General features: G+C 33.3%; 1 protein-coding gene across 1 annotated transcript in view; it reads right to left on the bottom strand.

The window, feature by feature from the left end:
- LOC102673647 overlaps positions 1 to 23,167 on the bottom strand; it is an 80,927-nt gene that overhangs the window by 2,769 nt on the left and 54,991 nt on the right. The window contains exons 2-3 of the mRNA XM_006615243.2: positions 3,235 to 3,498; positions 119 to 348 (exon numbers count right to left, since the gene is read on the bottom strand). Of these exons, the coding sequence (XP_006615306.1) occupies positions 119 to 348; positions 3,235 to 3,498 (494 nt within the window). The remainder of the gene's footprint in view (positions 1 to 118; positions 349 to 3,234; positions 3,499 to 23,167) is intronic.

The raw sequence follows: 23,167 nt of genomic DNA, 5'->3' as shown, positions 1-23,167 counted from the left end.
TCGTTTTTTTTTTTTTTTTTGCGACGGCGGGTACAATCAGGAATTCTAAAGTTGGCGAATGTCTCTCCAGGCTCTAATAGCCGTACGTTCTCATAAAACTGTTTCTTTCCTCCCTCACCTCTTTCCCGTTGAGGATGAAGACGAGCCGGGCCGGAGGGTAGCTGGCCGCCGAGCTGCATTCCACTTCGAGCGTCTCGCCCGCCTCGTAAGAGGGTTGAAGGCCACGGAGGGTGGGTCGTTCCTTGGGGGGGATCGCCAAGCTCATGTTTGCCTCGCCGAAGATCGTGAGGAAATTCGGCCCCTCCGAGGACACCTCGCACCCGTACAACCCCACAAGGTTCACCTTCACTGTCGCGTGTAAATTATTTCCAATTATTTTTGCAAGAAATGCTTCGATTTTTATTATTTTTTTTTCGAATTAATCCTTGGATTTGGACGGTAATCATCTTTGGTCGAGGTATTATGAGAAATAATATTGATATTATTATTATACGGATTCAAATAATGAATTTGAATAATTGCATACTTGTTTAGGTATTAGTTGTAATTTGTAATACAAATTAATGTATTTATAAGTATAGTTGTTGTTGGATATATTTAAAAAAAAAAAGAAAAGAGATAAGAGATTTGAATAATATGATATGATTTATTATTTAATGAGTAAAAAAATTGAAATAAATTTTCATCACTGATGTCGACTAGATTAAAGTGTACGTTTAATGAAATATTTAAATTGGAAAAAAGAATATATTCTCATTCTTTTTTATCCCTGTTAATAAAATCTTAATCCACTGAATAATAATTAGAGAAGGTATTTAAAGTAAGTAAAGTATAAGTAAATTGAATGAAACTGTTATTATATCCGATTAATAATAATTTCGCTATCATCAAAATTAAATTCTTTTTCCATATTATAATATTTTCAGTTTACATTTTTATTAAGCTTTAAGTATAATATTTTCTTTAGAATTTCCACTAAAAAAAAAAAAAATAATTCATTAAGCAATTATAGTTATAAATTAATTTCAATCCACAACTCTCTTTGGAAGCTTATTCTAAAAAATGTTTAATATTTTATGATAACATTTGAAATATATATTTTTAATATGTTGAAAAAAGAATCGTGCAATAATATTGATTAAAGAATTAATTTTTAACGCATTCCACTCTTCATATTTTCTCTCTTTTACACGCCCTTCCAATTTTTCCCTATTCAAACAAAAATTTATTCTTACCAACCGCACAAACAATATCTGGGCGAAATGAATCGCTCTTCAACCATTCTTCATTCAGCACGAATCTCCAAAAAAAAAACTTTTTGTTCAAATAAAGTTATCACGCTGCAAAACAAAGTCTGCTCTTTCACCGCTTGTAATATGCTCTAATTCCTTCCAGAAAAAAATGTTCATAATCGTCGCAACGAAGACGATTCTAATGAAGAATTTAAACACGAATTTCGCCGTTCTTCTCGTGAGATTTTGATTTAAAAAGCGTATAAATGGTTTCTCAATCTGTAGATTTACCATTTCAAAAGAAGTCACTTCAAAAGATTAATTATTTTTAATTATTATTATTTTAATGAAGTATTAGTGTTTTAATGATTCTTGATAAATGAAAAAATATCATTTGGGATAATTTGTTATTTAAAAATTGAGAAGCACTGAAGTTCTATACATTAAATATGTATTTATTTCAATTATCTGCAATTAGTGATTCTTAACTATCTTAGAGTAAATTGATTTTCGAGAATCGTATGAATTTTAACGAATAATTAACAATGTGATCTATTCACGATACAATAATCTTTAAAACATTATAATTAATCAAAAATTCTTTTCTTTTAACGAGAAACTTCCATTTATAGAAACTTAAAAAAAATATTCTTCGATGCAAAATTACCCCTCTCTCCCAAAATTAATAAAATGCTATTCCTAATATTATATAAAGAATCATCATCGATGAACAGAGTTGAAATCAAAAACAATAAGACTTATTCTCTCCCTTGAAAATTTATTTCAAAGATCATCGTTAATGAATTAACAAAGTTAGATCGGTTATTTTTAGAAGCCTCGAAGATTAGAAATTTTACGAAAGATGTGAAATAGCGTGGATCCCTGTGGAACAGTGAAAAATGGGCGAGAATAGAAATTTAATAGGGGCCAGTCTCGTTCACAAGAAGGAAAGTTCATTGGTTATTTAAGCGAAATTTCAACTACCCCGTTAACTTTCATCATTCTCTCGGTACAAGTTGGGAAAATCTCGCGGAGTTGTTGTTTCGATTTTAATTTGAAATTGGGAGAGAATCTTCAGGATTTTTTTTTTTACAAATTTGAAGAAAATTCTTATTTTTTTATCTTTGTTGTGGTATTTTTTTATCTTGGGAAAAAGTTAAAATTAGTTAGATTAAAGTGAAGAGAGAACGAAGAAGATAAGTTTGACAATGATTGAATTTTAACTTAAAATGTGTAAATTTATATAGTGTAGTTGGATGTAGAGACTTCTTTAGAAACTGTGATATATTTAAGGGGATGGTATTTTGAAAGAAAAGATGTATCATGAAGAGAAGAAGTTACTACTAAAGGAATATTATTCTGAAAATTCTAATATTCAAACAAATCTTTATAAAAAATTAAAAATTAAAAAAAAAAATCACAATCAAAATTATTTCATAATCTTAAAAACGGAAAATGAATGAATTATTTTCAGTATTGATTACAAAAATAATTAAAAATCCTGTTCAAAAGCGCAAAACTAATACTAATACATCTCAAAAACATACATCTCCAGACTTCATTCATTAATAATTTATCAAGCAGATTAAACCGCATAATTCGTCTGCAAATTGCACATCTTTCACTTTTCTCTCAATATTTCCACTTAACTAACCTCCTCTCAGTTCACAAATCCATCTTAAAATTAAAATAAAACTCTCTCTCTCTTTCTTTCTCTCGTTTCTCTATGGACAATTGGACAATCACTCTCAAAATAATGTCCATTTGCAAAGAAAAAAAAGAAACAGTCTCAAAGCTCCCGAAAGCTTTGCTCTGAAAAAACACTCTTCACACGATTTACGATTCGATCCTCGCGCACGACTCTCTCTGTCGACCTCGAACCCGCGTGAATCCTTCTCGAAGACCTCGCGATATCGCAGGCAAAACACCATCCACGTCGTGCACGCACGACCAACTATCGCTTAAATTGTGTAAAGAGAGGGAATCGAGGATCTATACAAACCTCTCCGATTGTTCGCCTGTCCCAACAGCGTCACTTGTTTGCTATCGCTCTTGTTCACGTCCACGTACACCCCTTCCAGCTGAAAATCACGACCGGGCGGCCTCGAGCCGGGCATAAACCTGAAGAACTCCGCGCCATCCTTGTACCACTTCACGGAGTACAATTCCTCGCCGTCCAGATCGTACTCGCATCTCAGCGCCACTTTTTCCCACCTCGGGTCGGCTATACTCGGCACGTCTATCCTGCGGAGATGGATGGACGAGCCTGAAAAAAAGAAGATTTGTACATTTGTTTTTGGAATTAGTAGAGGCAAAATTTTTGAAATGGGGAATTAAAAGTTGGAATTAGTGGCGGAGAGGAAATATCTTTTTGAAATCATGGACAAAAGTAGAGAGAGAGAAAGAAAGAAGAAGAATTTGGAAATAGGAAGAAATGGAATCGTGGAGTTTTTTCTTGGAATTAGTAATGGAGAGAAATGGAAGGAAAAAGAGGATTCTTTTGGAAGTAAAAGTGGGATATTAGTGATGGAAGATAAATCTTAGAATCTAGAATTTTATGATTCCAGTATATATAGTTGATATATCGTCGCATCGATCACTTTTTCTTTTGACATCGATGTCAGGAATTATTCAAAAAACAAAAATTTAGTCCACCACAAGTTTAAATCACTATTTTACTTTTAAACCTAACTATCAATTTTATTCAAACTTATATTACTTAATACACTGAATGCAATACCAATTACTTATTTCTTTATTTGGTCCATTATATTTGGATTAAATTGAACCCTTTGTTCTTTAAATCACGTTCTTTCTCCACAACTTTAAACGATTCAAAATTGCTCAAATTATATGAAAGAGAATTTCTGCAAGAGTATTAGATTGGATACACACTGTTTTCAAATATATATGAAAAAAAAAAAAGAAAAAAAGAGATTATCACACAAATCAACGAAGAATATTCAAAGCAAGCGAAAAGTCTTCTCGTTCATTTAACGAACGACAGCGTGAAAAATACGACAGAATTTGTCCAGTTGGCCTGTCGCGTAAACAAGCGTCGAAAAAGTTTACAGAGAAAGCTAGTCGAACTCCATTTGCCGGTCGACTGGGTGTGGAAAAAAAAAATAGCAATTATTGGTGTAATGGGTAGGTGTTGAAAAAAAAAAAAAAAAAAAAAGAGAGAAACCTCGAATCCCTACAAGGGAGTAATTTCCTCTCCCTCCCGCCCCTTCTCATTCTCTCTCTACCAAACGAATGTTTTTAACACGGTCGCATTAATTTGTTTATCGCCGCTTCGTCGAGCAAGCGTGGCAAATAGCTGGCTAATTAAAAATATCCGATCCGGCCATGCGTTTGTATAATTATCGTCCTCGAAAATGCAATCGAACATTTTTCGAGTGGTTGTACGCCGTAAAACGGCAATATTTTCGCATGGAATCGATTGTGAAATTTGTATTCCTTTGTCGCGCCGTTTGATAAGTTTTCGCCGTATTCGAGAGAATATTTGATTGCTTAATTAGAGGGCGTTGATTTTGCGTTAATTTTTCAAGCACCGTTGAAAATTGCCGATTGGGGCGAGGTTCTAATTATTGTTATTATCGTATTCGATTTTTAGTACGAACATCTACAAAAAGGAAAACGTCAAAATGTTTCTTATCGTTCTCGTCTAGAAAATTCAATTTTTTTTTTTTTTTTTTTTATAATAAAAATCAATCAAAAGATCCTGATCGATTTTTCTTCAGAAACGTGCACACCATTGATAAATTTTTGCCATTGTTGTATATTATACAATTTCTGCTTTTGTGATTTCGAATAAACGAAATAATCATCTCGTTAAAAAAGTTTTTTACCAATTTTTCGCAACATATAAAAAAAATGCGCAATGAAAGGAAACCAAAAATTCGAAACTGATAAAATTCTGCTAAAATTCCAAACCAACCGAATAACCCTCATCAATCTCAACTCGGATCGTTCCCATCACCCCTTCCCCCATTCCCTTTTCCATCGAAGAAAGAATTCAGTGGCCAAAAAACGATATTCCTCGAGATCGTAATACTCGTTCCACGTCAAATCGCGAGCCAACTACGTGCCACTTAAAACAATAACCGGATCCGTCGTTCGCGTCGTTCGCAATCGAAACGAGAAAGAGATAAAAAGAGAAAAAAAGAGACAGAGAGATAGAGATAGAGATAGAGAGAGAGAGATACACGTAGCAGCGCGTGAAGAGGAAGGGAGTGGAAGATGGCGATGGAATAGGGAATGGAGATGGCATCCGGTATTCGAGACACGAGCAAAAGCGGCGAAGTAGTAGAATTCGTGAATGATTTCCAGATCGTGCGAATTTGTCATGCGCTTGGCACACGAGTCGAACCGCGAACGGACACGATAAAACCGTGAACAAGCGGAATTATCCTCTTTCCAAGGGTTGGTGGGGTGGAATCGGGACGAAATGATTGCGTGAAAGGCGTCGAAGGCGGCGTTCGAGCCATTAAACGGGGGAATGGCCGATTTATTGTTTCTGCTAGCGAATATTCATTTTTGAGATTGCGCGAAAGTTGTGAAAATGAGAATGGGTTGTTTGGGATCGGCGAGAAGAATTAGTTGGCAATGAGCGAAGTATTTTCGAATGATAAATGATTATTATACCGATAATAAGGATTTTGAAAACGAAATTTTGAATAGGATTGTGGGGGGGAAAGAGAAGGGTTTTTCGTTCTTTTGTATATTTAAAATTTTTAACTTTTTTATATTTCGTTAAATGAAATTGTGAAATATTTGAACGAAAGAATATTTAGATGTTTTTTAAAATATAATTTAAATTATGTCGTATGAAGTTTTGAAAATTATTTTTCATTTCAAACGTAATACATTTGGACAGATTTTTTCTTTTTCCACTACGAGTTTCGTTTTCCCCTTTGGCAAATCTTTCAACAATTCATCAATAAGAAGGAAAATAAAATAGTTATTTGGAGGGAATAAAACGATCGTAAATCCGTGATTGTTCCACACGACTGCAATCTTTCGAACATTTTCGCGGAACTGTTGAATCTCTTATAGCGTGAATCGCTAGAGATCTTTGCTCCCTGTTTACGAGTCGACGCGAATAGGTTTTATTTATTTTGAAACGGGAATTTTTCAACGATTAAAAAAGTCAATATTAATTTTAAGAAGAAAATGTAATACGATAGAGAATAAAAGTTCGATATTAAGGGAAAAAAATGCTAAGAGATAATTAATATATTCGTGATGAGACACGTTTGAAAGATAAAAAACAAACGAATAAAAGAATGTTGATTGTTTACTTAAAATTGTAATTTAAGTTTGCATCAGAAGTTTGAAAAAATTCTAGATTTCACAGGATATTTCAATTAATCAAAGTTTCTAATTTTTCAAAATCTATTCAAAGGATAAAAATGTTGAAGAGGGACTTCGAGGAAAGAAATTTAATTCGCGGTTTATATTATGCATCTAAAAGTTGGCCGGGATCAAATCAGTCTGACACGTAGATTATTGCAAGGTTCAGAAGAAAAGTTAAACACAAAGATGTATTTTCTACGAGTTGCGGTAACTTTCGACTTCGAAAACTTTTCACGTCCACGGCAAAGCTTTACGAAACGTTTTCAGTCAAGTGCACCAATCTAGAACCGCGGCCACTCAACGTTGATTTTTCTTGAAAATCGAGGCTCATCCAACGGTATCGTAACTTTGCATTCCTTGTTCTTTTTATTATATCTCTCGTCTTAAATATTGATAACGTTTACAAAATATCTTTTAATTATTCATCGCCTCGATGAAAGTAAAATAACATTTGTTATGAATAATTTAATGAAATTTTCTGCAATATGATCAGCCTCTCGAATATTATAGATATAAATTATCTATATCATGGATTAAGGAAATTATAAATTAAAATTATTATTCCAAGTAATTATTGTACAAAAATAATCAAGTATCTATTTATTTGCTTTTAAAATTTTATTTTTATTTGTACAATATCTAAACTCTTTCTCAAATGTAATAAAAGTGTTAAAAATTTAAAAATATAGATATATTTCGTTTTTTGGCTTCGCTTCTCTCAATTGTTTTCACGGTACATTTTTTGAAGAAAATTCCGCTTACGAATTGTAAATTCGAGGTAGTTTTTTAATCCAACGTGATAAAAGTTTGAGAAGGTACTTTGCATTCACAAACGAGCTTCCTCCTCTTTTACTGATTGGAAGCAACGCGCACGAAATAAAGCCGAACGTATTAAATATTTATTGACAAGGAAATCAGACATCTGTTGAAAAATAAATCGAACTGACCAGTTTCTCAAATATGAAATTAATTTCGTAGAGCTTAATAAAAGAAAGAAATCTTTTTCGTGATTATAAATTAAAATATCTCCTCCTAGATGATAATTAAAATTTTTTTTTATAAAAGTGTGAATCAGATAACGATTTTGATTTGAATTTTCTTAAAAAATCTATTCTTTCCTATTTTAAACGTTGTAAGCAAATGAATTAAATAGTCTTATAAGAATCACTCACTAATCGATTTCTTTTTTATATGGAATTTTATTGAGAATCAAATTTTTTTAATTTTCTTAATTTTCGAAATAAATATTGAAATTTTCAAGAAATCATAACTCGATTTATAGTTCTTTTATTTCGTCATTCTCCCATTTATTTTAAGAATAAATATCAAAACATTTTTCTTGCATAATTAAATATCACGAATGATTTCACATGTCAATTCGTATTCGCTTTTGTATCTCGTAAAAATAATAAAAGATTCATAACGCACATTATGATTGACATAATCCAAGAAAATCGCGTTCGCAAAATATCGGTTGATTCGAAGTGACAGGTGCATCCATTTTGTTTCGCCACAACGAATAATTGATCACAAACTGTTGAATCAATAAACGTGTTGAACTGTATATACGGAAATACAGTGTAGAGGTTAGTGTTTAAAAATTAATAACGTGACAAGTTAGATTGCTTTCCACGAAGCATCATGATCGAAAGGTCCAGAGCGACCGATTTGTTCCATCTCATCGATATGTTCTATTTGCAATGACAGTTCTATGTGAAAATTGATGAAATATCTACGCGTTTTTTGATTTTCATTGAAAGATTCGATATCGTGTCATCTTTCTTTTATACGACTCAAATTTTGTTAAAAATCAAATGAATTCAATCGTGTCGATAAACTTAATAAGATTTCCTACTTAATTTATTTTTAATTAGTTTAAAAAAAGATGCAAAAATAAACAGAATATCATACAGTTAAATAAAAATAACATTCGTATGAAATTGATCTAAAAAATTTTTTATCGAAACAAAAATAAATACAAATATTACAAGAATACAAATTTGCTACAATTAGTTTATTAAATCAAATAAATCTAGAATAATAAATAAAGGAAAAAACAAAATATCTTTTATCTTCAATTCAGTCGCACAAATATCCCAAATAATTATGCAAAATTTTATTCAATCCTTAAATAAAAAAGACCAATGCAAAAAACCCTTCACTTTCCTCTCAAATAAAGAACAGAATTAAAACAAAAAAAAAAAAAAAGAAGAAAAAGAAGAAAAAGCATACAAAAGGTTTCCAAAAAGTCTCCAACAACTTTTCAACGAGCTCCAACAACAACCCTCGATCCTCAAGCTTGCGACAATCTTTCTCCCACTTAATAAACGACAAAACGCTTCGGTTCGACGGCTTCGGGGAACAATTTAACGAGCCATTTTAAATAATTCGTTGTCTTTTGAATCGCTTTATGTCGTGGCAAGCAGCAGTTAACCACGATACAATAGGGCGTGTGCAACAGAACCCCCCTTTGGTTAGGCCGCGATACGCGCACAGGGGTGGATTCCCCCTTTTCAGGGGTTTTTCGAGTGTTCCCCTCCTCTTCCTCCACCACCTGTCTCTCCCCCTCCCCGCTCATTTTCTCGTTTTTCTTTTCTATTTCTTTTTCTTCTTCTCTTTTTTTCGTCTGAACGCAAACAGAAAAATACCAGCGACCGATTCTTTTGTTTCATTTGTGCGCTCGCCGCTCGTCGAGACAAGTTATTGCATTATGCAAGGTGAATCGTGAGCTTCCTCGTGGCGAATGCCAGGCACAATGCCGCCTCTCTTTTTCCTCTGTGAAGAGGTCCGGGATCTAGGGCGTATCTGAAATTTTGATACGTTTCGATCCTCTTTTGTTTCTTTCTCCCTCTCTCTCTCTTTTTTCTACCCTTTTTTCCGCTTTCGTTTTGTTCTCTATGTTTTGACGATGTTTCGACCATGGCTCGAAGCTCGTCAGCGACGCTTCTATGGAACGCTTCTCGAATTGGCGAGAGCGAATGGTGTGGCGTTGGTGAAAATGTGCGTGAGTGAATTTTGGACGAAATTCTACCTGCCTTACTCGAGCAGCCTTGAAAAATATCGTTGTTGTTGTTCGCTTGTTGTTGTTGTTACTAGCACGAGCTATATAAATTATCGATCTTGATAAAATATTGTCAAGAATTAAAATTTCTTTGTAAAATTTCTTCTATCTTTGACGAGTTATAAATTTATTCGCTATGAGAATTACTTTTATTCTTTCGAAAACGAGGAGAGAAAGAAAGGGGATATTTTTTTTCCACGCCTGACGAATTCATCAAGTTCATTTGAACTTCGTCAAACATAGTTTCGAATTCTGTCAGATATTATCCGCGCGCTTTTACAGGGCAATATTTGATACGGGATTGCGTGCGAGAGTTTATTGATGGAACTTGTTAATCCGTTGATTTTTTCCATCGATCCTCTGCGTGCACGATTGAAACAATATCTCGATCGCGTTAGCACACGTTGTATAGGACGGTTCAAACGGGGCCATTCGCGATAATCATGCGACTCTGTTTAAAATTACCTTTTCCGCTCTGATCGCTCTTCATCTTTTCCATTGATAAAAAATTCAATATCGACATTTCTATCATACTCAATCGTGAAAATTCAATTGTTACATCCACGCTGTGTTGTTCTCGAATATCTTATACACGCGCCATTAATCGAAGTCATGGACAATATCATCTATAAAATTGTCGCCATCGATTGAATTGAACAACGCTCATAAAGTGTTAAATCGACTATTTATGATTCATATATACCGTTTGAAGATGGTACATATACATGATAAAGAAGCAACGATATTTTACAATAATTTTTCTTTTATCAAGTATTGTGAATTATTTTTTGAATTATACGATTCCATCGATAGTCCAATCGCACAATGAGAGTTCGTGAAGAGTTAAGTCTAAATATATCAACTATTGGTACATATACGTGATAAAGAAGCAACGATATTTTACAATAATTTTTCGAAATTTCTTTTATCAAGTATTGTAAATTATTTTTTGAATTATACGATTCCATCGGTAGTCCAATCACACAATGAGAGTTCGTGGAGAGTTAAGTCTAAGTGCATTGTTGTTAGGATGAAAACGATCGTTAACAATTGAGAACAGTCATATATCAAATACCACGATAGACTATTCATGGCTTATCGTAAGAAGGTATTGTTAATTCAACGAGACCTCGTATATACCCTTAAGAAATCATCGTATCAAGTATCTATAATATATCCTTTATTAAGTATAACAAATATATAATATTTGAACGAAGCTCTTTCTGCCCTTAGAAACTTAAGAATCTTATAGCAAAAGCCTATACAAAACCGATCACAGAGGCTGAACAAAGGCAACGTTAACTCGTTCGCAAGATCTCCCTTCTTGAATCGAAACGTAAGTTGCTATCGAGATCGAGTACCCTAGATGGAGCAGCTAAAGCTCGTTACAATGGCGACGCCTGGCACAACCAGTCTCGTGGCCGATCTTAAAAAGCAGTTAGTTAGATACTTAAAATTGTGCTAGATCTAAAATTTCTATAAAATTTTTGACAGTAGTCTATATACATTAAATATATTATTATATATTCGATTTAACGATTCTTGAAAAAATCATCAGTCACGTTCAATTATATATAGTTTATAAATTAAAATAAAGGGTTAGGTTTATAAATTAAAATAAAATAAAATAATCTAAATAATCTAATAAACAGATTCTTCATAACATAGTAATATGAACAATGTAATTATAATTTAATAGCATAGAATGAAATATGGAATATCTTATAAGGATGAGAAATTAGAGGAGAGAATATAGATAGTTTCCAAGTTATAACGAGTAATGCAATTAATCAAAGTAAATTCCAATTCCGCAATAATGAGACATGAATGGCACGATCTCTAGTAGTTATCTTTTCAAATTTTCATTTTTCAGCTTCCACTTAAACTTCTTCTAAGCACATACTGTATAATTATTCAATGGAGACAGATTCAGAAATAGAAAAAAATATTGCATCAGAATCAAAATCTTTTAATCTTATAATTTGTAGGCAATTCTAACTTGCAAGAGATTGGCCAGAGAGAGAGAGTAAATTGTATATACCACTGCCTATTAACCCCATACATGAGCAGTCTGTTACTGCTCCAAGATATATAACAACAAACACACGCGTTGACCAATCTCTAACAGTTGAGAATTACACAGTTCAATAATATCACTTAGGAAAAAAGATAGAAATAATTTTAGATCCCATTATAAATAAAACTATCTCATTACGAAAGTTACTCGTTTAATTTTCCTTTCTTTTTCTTTTATATTAAAAAATAAAAATATTCATTTCTGAACAACACATCCAATTTGATAATAATCTCAAATAAAATCAATACAATACAAATCCTCGATGAAAGAAAAATATCTTATTTACAAATAACACTGTGCAACAATCGTGTTTTACATGTTTTACATGTTTAGTCAAATGACAATGACGTTGTACTGGCTAATACCAGTTAATGGCTATTTTTTTTCCCCATTTCATCCCTTTTGTCTCTCCACATAGTGGAGCCCCTTCTTGTTTCGCCTCCTTCGTTCTTAAGACCAAGATCAGGCTCGATGAGGAGTGGGTTTCTCGCGAGCCAATTAAGCCGGCAATTAGTTTAATAATTAGCGGATTAATTAACATGCCACGCGACGAGGCGGAACGAGACGGGAGGACAATGGACGGAGCAGCTGAAAGCCATGTTCTCAGCTAGTGTCTGTCACTGAACGACCACCGTTCGTTGCTTGCTTGATTAAGGACCCCTAAGGCTTTGCGTGCGTGTTTATATGCGCAAGGGATGGATTTGGGAAACCTACTTAGTTTCCAATACGTGAAATTTATATGCAGAATTTATTTGGATTGTTCTATTAACAGTTGTCTCAAAAGTTGTTTCTTCGAATCCAAAAATTAAAGTTTCGTCGATCAATTTTTAGACAATGTTGTAACTTTTAATATTTTTTTTATTGCTTTTTAAAATATATAATTCGAATTTAAACGATCAGGCTTATCTAAATTCTTATTACTTTTTCCTCTAAGAAACTTTATCTAGAAATAATCTTCTATCAAATAAAAATTCGAATATTCTTTAAAATGGAAAATTATTAAATCGAGAAATAGAGAACAATAATTGCGTTTCTTTTCCCAAAGATCTATAGCAACGGGTTCAAAAATATCGTTAAAAATCCACCAAGCAATTAGCCGTTTGCCATTTTTTTTTTTCCCTTCTTGATGCCTCGACAAAAATACGGCAGCCATTTTTCTCGCGCAACAGTTTTCCAACACACCAGTGGCGAGGTTTTTCCACCCCGTCGCAAACTATCGCGTGCAGGCCGTTCCTCGTTAATCGTGTTATTTGTTCACTAATTAAACGTGTAATAAATTCGACAGGCAGCCGCTAGGCTTTATTGAAAACGGACTCGCGCCCCGTTCATTTCGCATGTTTCGTGTGCTCGTCGATTCGCGCCATATTGCCACTAGATTCAACGTCCTTCCTCCTTTTCTTCTTGCTTTTTCAATTTATCTCTTTCGATTTTTTCCCGTTTCTTTCTTTTTCTTTTTCTTTTTCTTTTTTTTTTCTCTCTCTATGTATGTATTTGAATTTTTCTTCTTCGCTCGGATCCGATCCTCTCCGTTCCTTTTTTACACGATCGTTTCAGAAACGGGAGGATAAATTCCTGGTTAAATCGAGCGATACGCGAACAACGATTTATGGACTACTACGGAAGGGATTTCCGTGAGAAGTAAAACCGTGGTACGCTGCTAAGGGGTTGCGGGTGAATTTCGGTTGGTTTTAGAAAGATTAGACGATTTACCGTGAATCCTGGTTTCCGTTAGATTACGATGGAAAAAAATTATAGAATATATTTCGAATTTTTGAGTCGCTCTAGCTTGATTTCTTGGAGAATTTTAAAAAGATATTCCGATTACTTTCGAATCTATAAAGATTTTAACGATTATGAGAAAAGAGCTTCTTGGCTTTTTTAAAAAAATTTTATTTTTTCAAATATAACTTTCAAACATCTTTAAATATTCACATTTATCTCTTCTAAAAAAAAAATTCATAAATTATTCATTGAATAACACGATAGAAGCATCCATTCTCGATATTTTCTCAAATATATTTCTCTTCAAATATCCACATTTATTCCTCGTCAACTTCCAAACGAAAAATTTGAATGTAAGAAAGCAAAGCATCTGTTTCAAAGAAACTTCATTCGTCATTAATTACCAAGCATTTACCAAGTATTATACACTAGCAGCAGGGAGTCTGTAGGGAGCAGCCAGACGTGGGGGCGGGATGTCAAGTGGGCAACCGTGATGAGTCGCGGCTTCGTCGCCTCGAAGACGAAGCTGCCCCGTCCCTCGTCATCTTCGTTTACGACGTCTATATACGACGCCGTTTTAAACCCAGCCCTTTCCGGTTTTTCGGCCTAACGAGCCTTTCTCAAGCGATGGCACTCACTCCATCCAACGCCCTCGTTCGTGGCGACGCTAATTGAACGTGGGCATTCCAACGTTTCGAGACGACTTTGTTCCATTGTTGCTTCGTAACTCTTCGTTTCCCTGTTTTTCTGAGCGGATGAAAAAAATTCCTCGCGAGAGAGGAAGAAATTTCGAGTCTTTTCGCTGTCGTTTTCGGGGGTTGATGATAGATGCTCTTGAAGAAATCAAGATAGAATTGCGAGATGAAGTTGGAAGTAGATTTTGTTCGATGGAGAGATTTAAAAGCAAGAAGGTAAGAATCTTGGAAGAATTTTAGGCAAATTTATTACGTGTTTTAACTCCGAAATAAATTATTGATCCGTGCCATTTCGATCAAAAACGAACGAAATAGTCGAGAAAGGCTGAAGTGAAACGAAAAAACAAAGTTTTCATTCCATAAACACTATTCATCCCAATATTATCGATATCGACACGTGTTTGTGTGTGATACGTTCATTTATGAAAATAAATGATATCTTGTATCCTTTTAAAACGTAAACACCATTTCGCAAAACATGCTACACCTTTTACGCTGCTCGATATTTCATTTTTCGAAAGATACCTCGGTGAAAACGTTCGTTTAATTCGTGTTCCCGAAATTAAATATTTACACAAATGGATTAACAACGTTATAACGAGATAAAAATGTAAATATGAAAGGAGATTCAGTCGCTTTGTTGGGCTGCTATTACGGGTTGGCGAGGAAGTTTCATTGTAACCCCGAAGAATCCACAATTTCGCTAACTCGCTTAATGAGCAACAGCAACTCGCTGTCTATTCTGATTGCATTTGAAACTAGTTTTAACGGAGGCAAAGGAAGGCAGCTCGAAAGAGGAAATTGAGTCTTTCTCGGCCGCTTGCCACCGGAAAATCCGTCATGACCGTATTATACATCGCGCCTTCAAATTTCCAACGGTTATATCCTCCCTTTTCTGAAAATCGTCGAACGAAAATTCTTTGACTAACTGTCAGGAGCCGGAAATAGAATAGATCGGTTGAGATATCGAGAACTATTATAAATTATGCGAGGGGAATGTTACAGAGGAACACAACGGTGGATAATCCGAACGAAAGATTTTGGAAATTTTATTTTTCACTTTTATGATTCCGATTTTATGATCTGGAAGTCTTGGAATTTTAAATTAAACCTGGACATTTATTTTTTCAATAAATAAAATTAATAAAATTCGATAAAAAAATCTCTTTCTCTTATTTCTCAAATTTGATAAATTATAATTATTATTTAAATGATTGAGAAAAAAATTCCAAGCAAGTTAGAAAATTTCATATTTCGAAGAAGAAAAGCAAGTGTTTAAAAATTAAAATTGACAGATTAAGAGGACAATAACCTCGATAAAGGAACGGGGTAAATAAATAATAATTCCTCGACAGGTCTTTACCCTTAGGAACCTTCAGTTGGCCCCGTTGATTAAGACCGATTAAAAACGATTAGTTTTCAAACGACGGTTGGCTCGAAGAGCGTAGAATATCAGTCGTAATCATGAGGGTAAACTAGCAACATTAATTTTAACCAATTGCGACCGCGTGCACGAGCAAGTTGATTGGTCTGTCTTAAGCCAGAATGGGTTGTAACAAGATATACAGCTCGGACGGAAGTGCGTGGTCGTAAAGGCAAACGCGGCATTGTACGACGAGGAATGATTCCGTTGGAACGAGTTTGACATCGTTTCAGCTCGTTATTGGCGTCAATTGCGCGTATAACTCTTTTTTTCTTCGAAGAAAAAGTGTAACTATATAAAACGAAATTATGAAATGAATATTGAGTTTCAGTTTTGAAAGGAAAGTAATTTTTATTAAATTGAGAGCAAGATTGGGAAATATTGAAATAATATTGTCAATAAATAGGATTAAAATTAAAAAGATTAATTGCTGTTATAATAAAGTTAACATTCGATAATTCTAGCTATTACGAATTTCACAGAAAAGTTTTAAATTAAAGAAGGAAATTAAATATTTATGTTTTAATTAAATTAAATTGAAATTTGTTAATACAACGTGTATTAACGTGAATTTATATATTTAAAAATGTGTTAATTTTCCTCACACTTGCACTTGATGAAATTTCAAAATTGATAATATTTCGTTGTATGTATATTGTAATAAATTTTATAAATTTAATAAAAAGAATTTCATTGAAAAATGAATTTCATTACACGTCGATTTTAATAATTAAAGAGGATCTACTTGAAATTCTCAATGAAATATACGTACAATCGAAGTGGATATAAATATGTAAATGTACGATTATACGTAGATGCCAATGATAAAGCAAGAATCTCTGTCGAGGAGATTTGAATAATGAAACACCAAGTCATAAATGCTCTGAAACGATCACGTTGCAAGTTGTTTTATTCATTTCAACGTAATTTTTTACACTTATTTCCATCGTATTATTATTCACTTCGTTTCGATTCTATCATACAAAATTTGAATGTATTAAATATTTCAAAGAAATATTTTAAACTTCAGAAGTATTTTTTAATTTTTAATTTGTTAATATCGATTTGAACGTAGAGAATATACTTCACGAATTGGAGAAAAGAAAATAAAATTTTGATTGGACCAAAATTATTCAAAGAAATTCCTCTCTGAAATAGAATAATTTAATTCAAATTAAGTTATATTTTCAATATATCAAATTCAATATTAACAGTTTATTATCATTATCCTCTGAAAATTTTTCAAAAAACATCTTATTTTCATGATTCAACTATATCCAAATCCTCTGATTAATTAATTTAAATCTAAAAAAATTAATTCAAATCAATTAAAAATTTCAATATTCCTATTCAAAATCCAATCCTCCTTTAAAAATCCTCGAAAAGCCATTTTTCTTTTCCACAATTCCAAATATCCAAATTCCAACAATTCAAAATTACAGCATTCCCTCCCTCCCCCAAATTCTAACCATTAAAAATTCCCTTCGTTCGAAATCCAACAAACGAGACCCCTAAAATTACCCTCCCCTTTTTCATATATAATTCCACCGTCCAACTCGATACTCGAATTTCCCGTGAATAACAATTATTCAAATTGAAAACGATCGCGAGAAACAAAAACGCCCTCCCTATAACGCGTATCCGGGAACAAACCTCGTGACACTTTGTAACGGTGGAATTATCGGTGGCGGTGGCCGCCAGGAATAAACGCACGACGCGATATGAATATTCGATAGATATCAGCATGCGTTATCGATGTCCCAATATACTACTTTATACAGTGTTGGGTCGATATATATATGTACATATATATATATATATATACATATGTATATACATATATATATATATACCCACCTCCTGTTAATATACTTTGTACATTATATCGTGCTCCCCCGGGTGGCATGACTGTGTCACTATAAATGATAATAGGAGGCTCCGAGTAATAGTACGTATACCCTTAACGTAAGTTAATACATATTACATAGTACGTTATGTACATGACGTTATAACGGGAGGGCAAACTGTGATGTATGAAAATAATGCCCGGCACGGGGGAGAGGGGGTGCGCGCGTTTGAATTTCATAAGTTGGGCGAGGGGTGGGATGGAACGCGCGCGAGGGGGTGGGCTCGAGAGGCCAGATTTCGAAATCTCCGCTTCCTCTCCAACGATTTATTAATCCTTCGTGGCTTTCAACCACGTGACCACGTGCTTTTCGCGATGCGTTTCGCGCATACGTTCGTAAAACCATTATTTTATCGCCGGGAGGATAAAATATCTCTCATTCGCAATTACGGGATTCGCGTAATTGTATTTACGATTATTAACGCGGTAATAATCTTTGTGATATCTCTTTGTTATAAGAATTGCGGGGGAGAATGTTTCGTGTATGCATTATTGAGATTAAAGTTTCGAAAGAAGGAAACGTGTATTTGAATATCTTTGATCTTTATTTGGTATATTTAAATTCTCCTGGGTTAAGTGCGATCTATACGAATCGTGGAAATCATGTGAAAGTGGAAGACGTTATGGTTATGATCGAAGGGGGTTAGATAAGGGTTGTTTTGATACCTTGCACGATAACGATTTTGATTAAAAATTTACTTGCACTTACAAGAAATGATTTGTATCGAATATTTTAGTTTTATTAGAAATCGAGTTATTAGTATCTTGGAGCAAGTATGTGTATGTTTTAATTCGTTAGAAGTTTTCATCTTTCGTTCCAATCTTAGAATTTGACCACGATTGTATACATTTGATTGATGGTATGAATTAAAAAAATATCTCTCAGATATGGCATATTAAATTTTCTTTTACAAATCGAATTAATTTTTGGATGAATTTACATCAAAAGGAAAAATATGGATGGAAGGATTTATCGATGCTCAAATTTTTCAATCTCGTTAACAGACATATTTTGATGTTTGAAAATGATCTTTCACCCTTTTTCCAACGTAGATTGTCAACGTGACAGCTGTGAGTAGTGGTGAGAGAAAAAAAAGAAAGAATTGATTTACTGGGCCAGCTGTTATCACCTCGCTTGAACGCTCGGGTTCATGGAAGAGCGCGAAACAGAGGATATGACAAAAAAAAAGAACAATGGGACATAAACAGTCAGTGAAAAAAAAAAAAAATTTATCCGGAACTAACCGTTTATAACTCGTTGTGTAAATCACTGAAAGAGACGTACATACGTTGACCACAGAGGAAAAACACGTTAAGTTTATTTTTGTTGATTTTTTTTTTTTTTTTTGAATTTGACGTTGGTTTATAGTTGGACGAGAAATTATTTTAATGGATTGCAAATAAATCGATTCGATTGGAATAATAGAAACTATGCAAAACAATTAGATTGAATTTTACCTGAAATAAATTATATATATATATAATTTTACATATAACTTCAAAACAACATAAATAATTTTAAAAATAAATTTAGAACGTAAATTGAAGATATATTTATTATATACAATTAAATGAAAATTGAAATCTTCTCATAGAGACAATAGAAAAATCATTTTTACACTCTCACGAAATAAAAATAAATCGTTCGATTTTTCGCGCCCTTTTATAAAAAGAATATCTCACGAGGCCATTTATGCAAAAATTCCGGTCTCGTTTCAACCCTGTTCTCCCCGATGCATTCTCAATCGTTACATCGTAAATATATTCCAATGTATTATCGATCGTATATAGTAAAGATGTCAGAGGGATAGAAAGGGCTAAAACGAAAATAGAAAAACGATTGAAATGCGTGTTCTTCTCTTCTATCAACGTGGATCGTACGAATCTTCGTTTTTCATCCCCCGTGAAATTGTACGAGCAAAGTGACAAGATAATCTTTAAATATGGATTATTATATTATATGTATATTTCAGTAAATTTTGCTTCAAATCGATCAATTTTTGAAATTTCTTCTATAACAAATATTTTATATATTTTTTAAGTTAAAACCATCACCATTTTAAATCTATTCTGTCAAATAAAATAAAATATATCTCGTTTATCAAACGATAGATTAAAATTTTATGAATTAAAATTGAACAAAAAATGGAAGGGTAAAAGACAAAGTTTGATAAACCTTATATAAAATCAATTCTGGATACATGGATGGTTGTAAACAGCACGATTTTGCCGGAGGTGGTTAATTTCCGTTTGTTCTTTCCACGATAATATAATTTTAGGGTAGAAATTTAGCCATGAATCTGATCGTTGTACACGGTTCACCAGAACACGCCATCCCATCGGATATTCACCACTTACTGGCATATTTACGCGAGTTCGCGTTTATATCTCCCGCCCAGATAAAGTTTGATAGAATGCCAGTAACATACGCATGGCCGATCGGAGATAACTATTTCATTTCATTTCCATGGGTTTATATTCTCCGTGTCGTTTTGTTTCGTTGAAAACCGACGCGAGAGTATCCGAGTACGATTAATATGCGTCTAACTATCGTCCTTAACTTAATAAAAAATAAGAAAAGTGAAGAAAAAAGAATAAAATAAAAAAATAAAAATAAGAAGAGATAAAATGAAAGAAACGTCATTGAAATTACGAATTTTTATTGGAAAATTTGAAAATTTTAAATGCGTATGAGAGAGAAGAGTTGATTTTGATTATATTTTGAGATAAAAAATAAAAAATTATTAATGAAACAGAAAGAAAAAGAATTAGTTGATGTTACTGTGATCTATACTAAATATTAAGTAGTAAACAATCAATAATAAGAGAAGAAAGAGTGAAAATATTTAAAAGATCAATTGTTTAAATAATTTACACGCTTAAAATAAAAAGAAAAAATAAATTCTAAAATAGGCATAAGAAAATAATAGTTGATACGTGCAACAGTACTAAAAGATTTAACGATTGCTATCAAAATTACATATAATATCGAATCGATTCACTTTATGAAAACGATCTCGCTAACAGCTCGGTCAAGACATAAACGGTTTAATGTCTTTACCCTCGGTTCTGTATATCTCGCGTAAAGAATAAGTTCTTCTAAAGAAAGACCGATGATCTGGATTCTTTAGAAAGAAAAAAAAAGACAAAATTTTTATCTGAAAATAAATTTCTCCAATACGTCATAAATCTCGTAACATTTATTGTGGAACATCAATATTGTACCAAGTCTCCGTTTAACGAGCCATCCACAGTAACAAGTACACGTTATGTAAGAAGAAACCTGTGGAAGCCTCTAACGAGGATATTCTCGTTCGAGTTATTTCGCAAGCTTGCGACTGCTTGCAAACGACGAGCCGGGGAGGAAAGCGGCTCCCCTCCCTAATCCTTCTAATTTCTTCTTCGTTTTTATCCTCGATGAAATAACAGATTCGTGAAGCGTTTTCTCTCGGAACAACCGGCGAGGCTCGCTCAAAGCGGGCAACTTTTTTTTTCTACCTCGTTCTTCCATCCGTGTTGCGAAGGGATAAAAAAGTGGGGATGCGACGAAAAATATTTTTCATCCGTGAATCGACAGAGCCGATTTACAAGCGTATGTTTTCACGTGTGTTTTCTCGGTGTATAGCGATACCAAAATAAAAAAGAAAGTTGCGAAACGATAGAATGCGACAATGTTCGAACGAAAAAAAAAAAGAAAACTTTCGAAACTTTAGATCGAAGATCTTTTCATTTCAAGATATGAGCGATTGGAAAATTTAGGGAATGAATTTTCTTAATAATAAAAATTCGAGGAAAATTGCAAGCTGGGAGAATAAATGCGACAAAAATTGAAATTGTGTTTTTTGATTATTAATAATTAAAAATGAGAATATTCTTGGGCGTGAATAAAACTCTTTATGGAAACAAATGAAGTAGAGCAACTCAAATAATAATAAATTTTTCATTATAATACGAATTTACTTCAACAATAATTAATATTATTTAATAAATAACAACAATATTATTCATTTGTTGTTATTCGTTGATTAAATGATAAACATTATTAAATAATATTATATTTATTATTCAATTACTTATCAATTATTAATTGTCAAGTTAATATCAAGTTTCGAATCTTTGAATAATTCATACATAAATAAAGTCAAAAAAACGATCGATGCATCGATTATTTAATAAATTATAAATTATATATTTTTCATAACATACATTACATTTCAAATTACAAGTAATATTCTCGTATTCAACAAATAATTGTAAACTGGATAAATACATGCATGCTTCGATTCCATGAACAATTCGATAATTCGAATAATTGATGCTCTGCAGTGTAATTTCTTTTTAAAAATCACATAAAAAAAAATATCATATCACACCACCATTATTTCATACTTAATTCCTTCTGCTCTCGTGAAAAATACGATGAAATCAAAGATGGTGCACAGAGTGGAAAATCGTAGGTTCCTCCTTAATTCGAATTTAATGAAAGAGGAGGAGAGATAGGAGTCGATAATTGGTTCTGAAAAGTCGAGCGTCCTCTGGCTGCCAGCTCGCCACCCCCGCGCAACCCCCAGTTTTCCAGGTAATTCATTCTCGCGGACTGGACCGAGCAAACCGTGGCTACCATTCCAGCCACGAGCTATGCATTAATTCGGAAAACGATCTCGCGGGAGGAATAAGGAATGCCTTTCGTGCTAACTATCTCTTGGTTGCTGCATCAACCCTCGGATAATTACTTACGAGGAGAGAGCGGAAATGATACGAGCAACCCTTTGCTTCGTGATCGTTCCAGGATTTCCGACTCGAACGATGGATTCTCGCGAATACGGTTGATTGGGGATATATTCCAGAGATATTTTTCATCCAGAGATGAGGATAGAATCGGCGAATTAACGCATCGTTTCAGTTCGAATGAATTTTCATTTCACGTATCTCTTTGATATTTCGAAGGGAGGGGAATTATTGTAGATTTGTTCGAATTGATTTCGATATCGTTTATTGCAAATAATATGCCAATTTTTCTTCCAGATTTTTCTTTGAACCAATAATAATTTGTAAATTAATCTTTATTCAAATTCCATTGCTTTAGATAAATGAATTTAATCAGAGAATTGAATTTTTTAGATTTCTTTCTAAATAGAATACTTGAATATATCCTTACGAATATTGAATTATTTCATAAATATAAACATATAAACATATAAAATACACATATTGTGTTTCAATAAGAAAAGAAACGAATATTAAAAACGTGCTCATATTAAAAATAGTTAAGACCATATGAATAATTTAAAATTATCCGATCTCCTAAAATATTGAATATTCCTATTCAACGAGCATCTACGAGCACATGTAAACATAAAACGATGGAACAAGCCCTTATCCCTCCATCCCCTCACAAACGTGTAATTAACAAGTTTCATAAACGGTACGTGTTCACCATGTAACCCGGGTATAATTTGATCGGATCGGCCAAGCCGGGTTAACGGGTAATTAATTTCGCGTTATTACTCGACTCGACGCAATTAACGTGTACACGATCCGCGCGCGTCCGCCGTAATTTTAATTGTGAAATTTATTTTACCGCCAACGCTGTTCTCGCGCCCATTGTTCCCCTCCCCAATTATAGAATTAGTTAATCGGCCCCCGATATCGATTCGATCCGCCGTTAAAACTGGATTAGCAGCCGCCTCCCT

This window comes from Apis dorsata, unplaced genomic scaffold (assembly GCF_000469605.1).
Source record: "Apis dorsata unplaced genomic scaffold, Apis dorsata 1.3 scaffold_220, whole genome shotgun sequence".
Taxonomy (NCBI): domain Eukaryota; kingdom Metazoa; phylum Arthropoda; class Insecta; order Hymenoptera; family Apidae; genus Apis; species Apis dorsata.
Note: the sequence above shows the minus strand (reverse complement) of the source record. Positions and strands in the feature narration are given on the sequence as shown.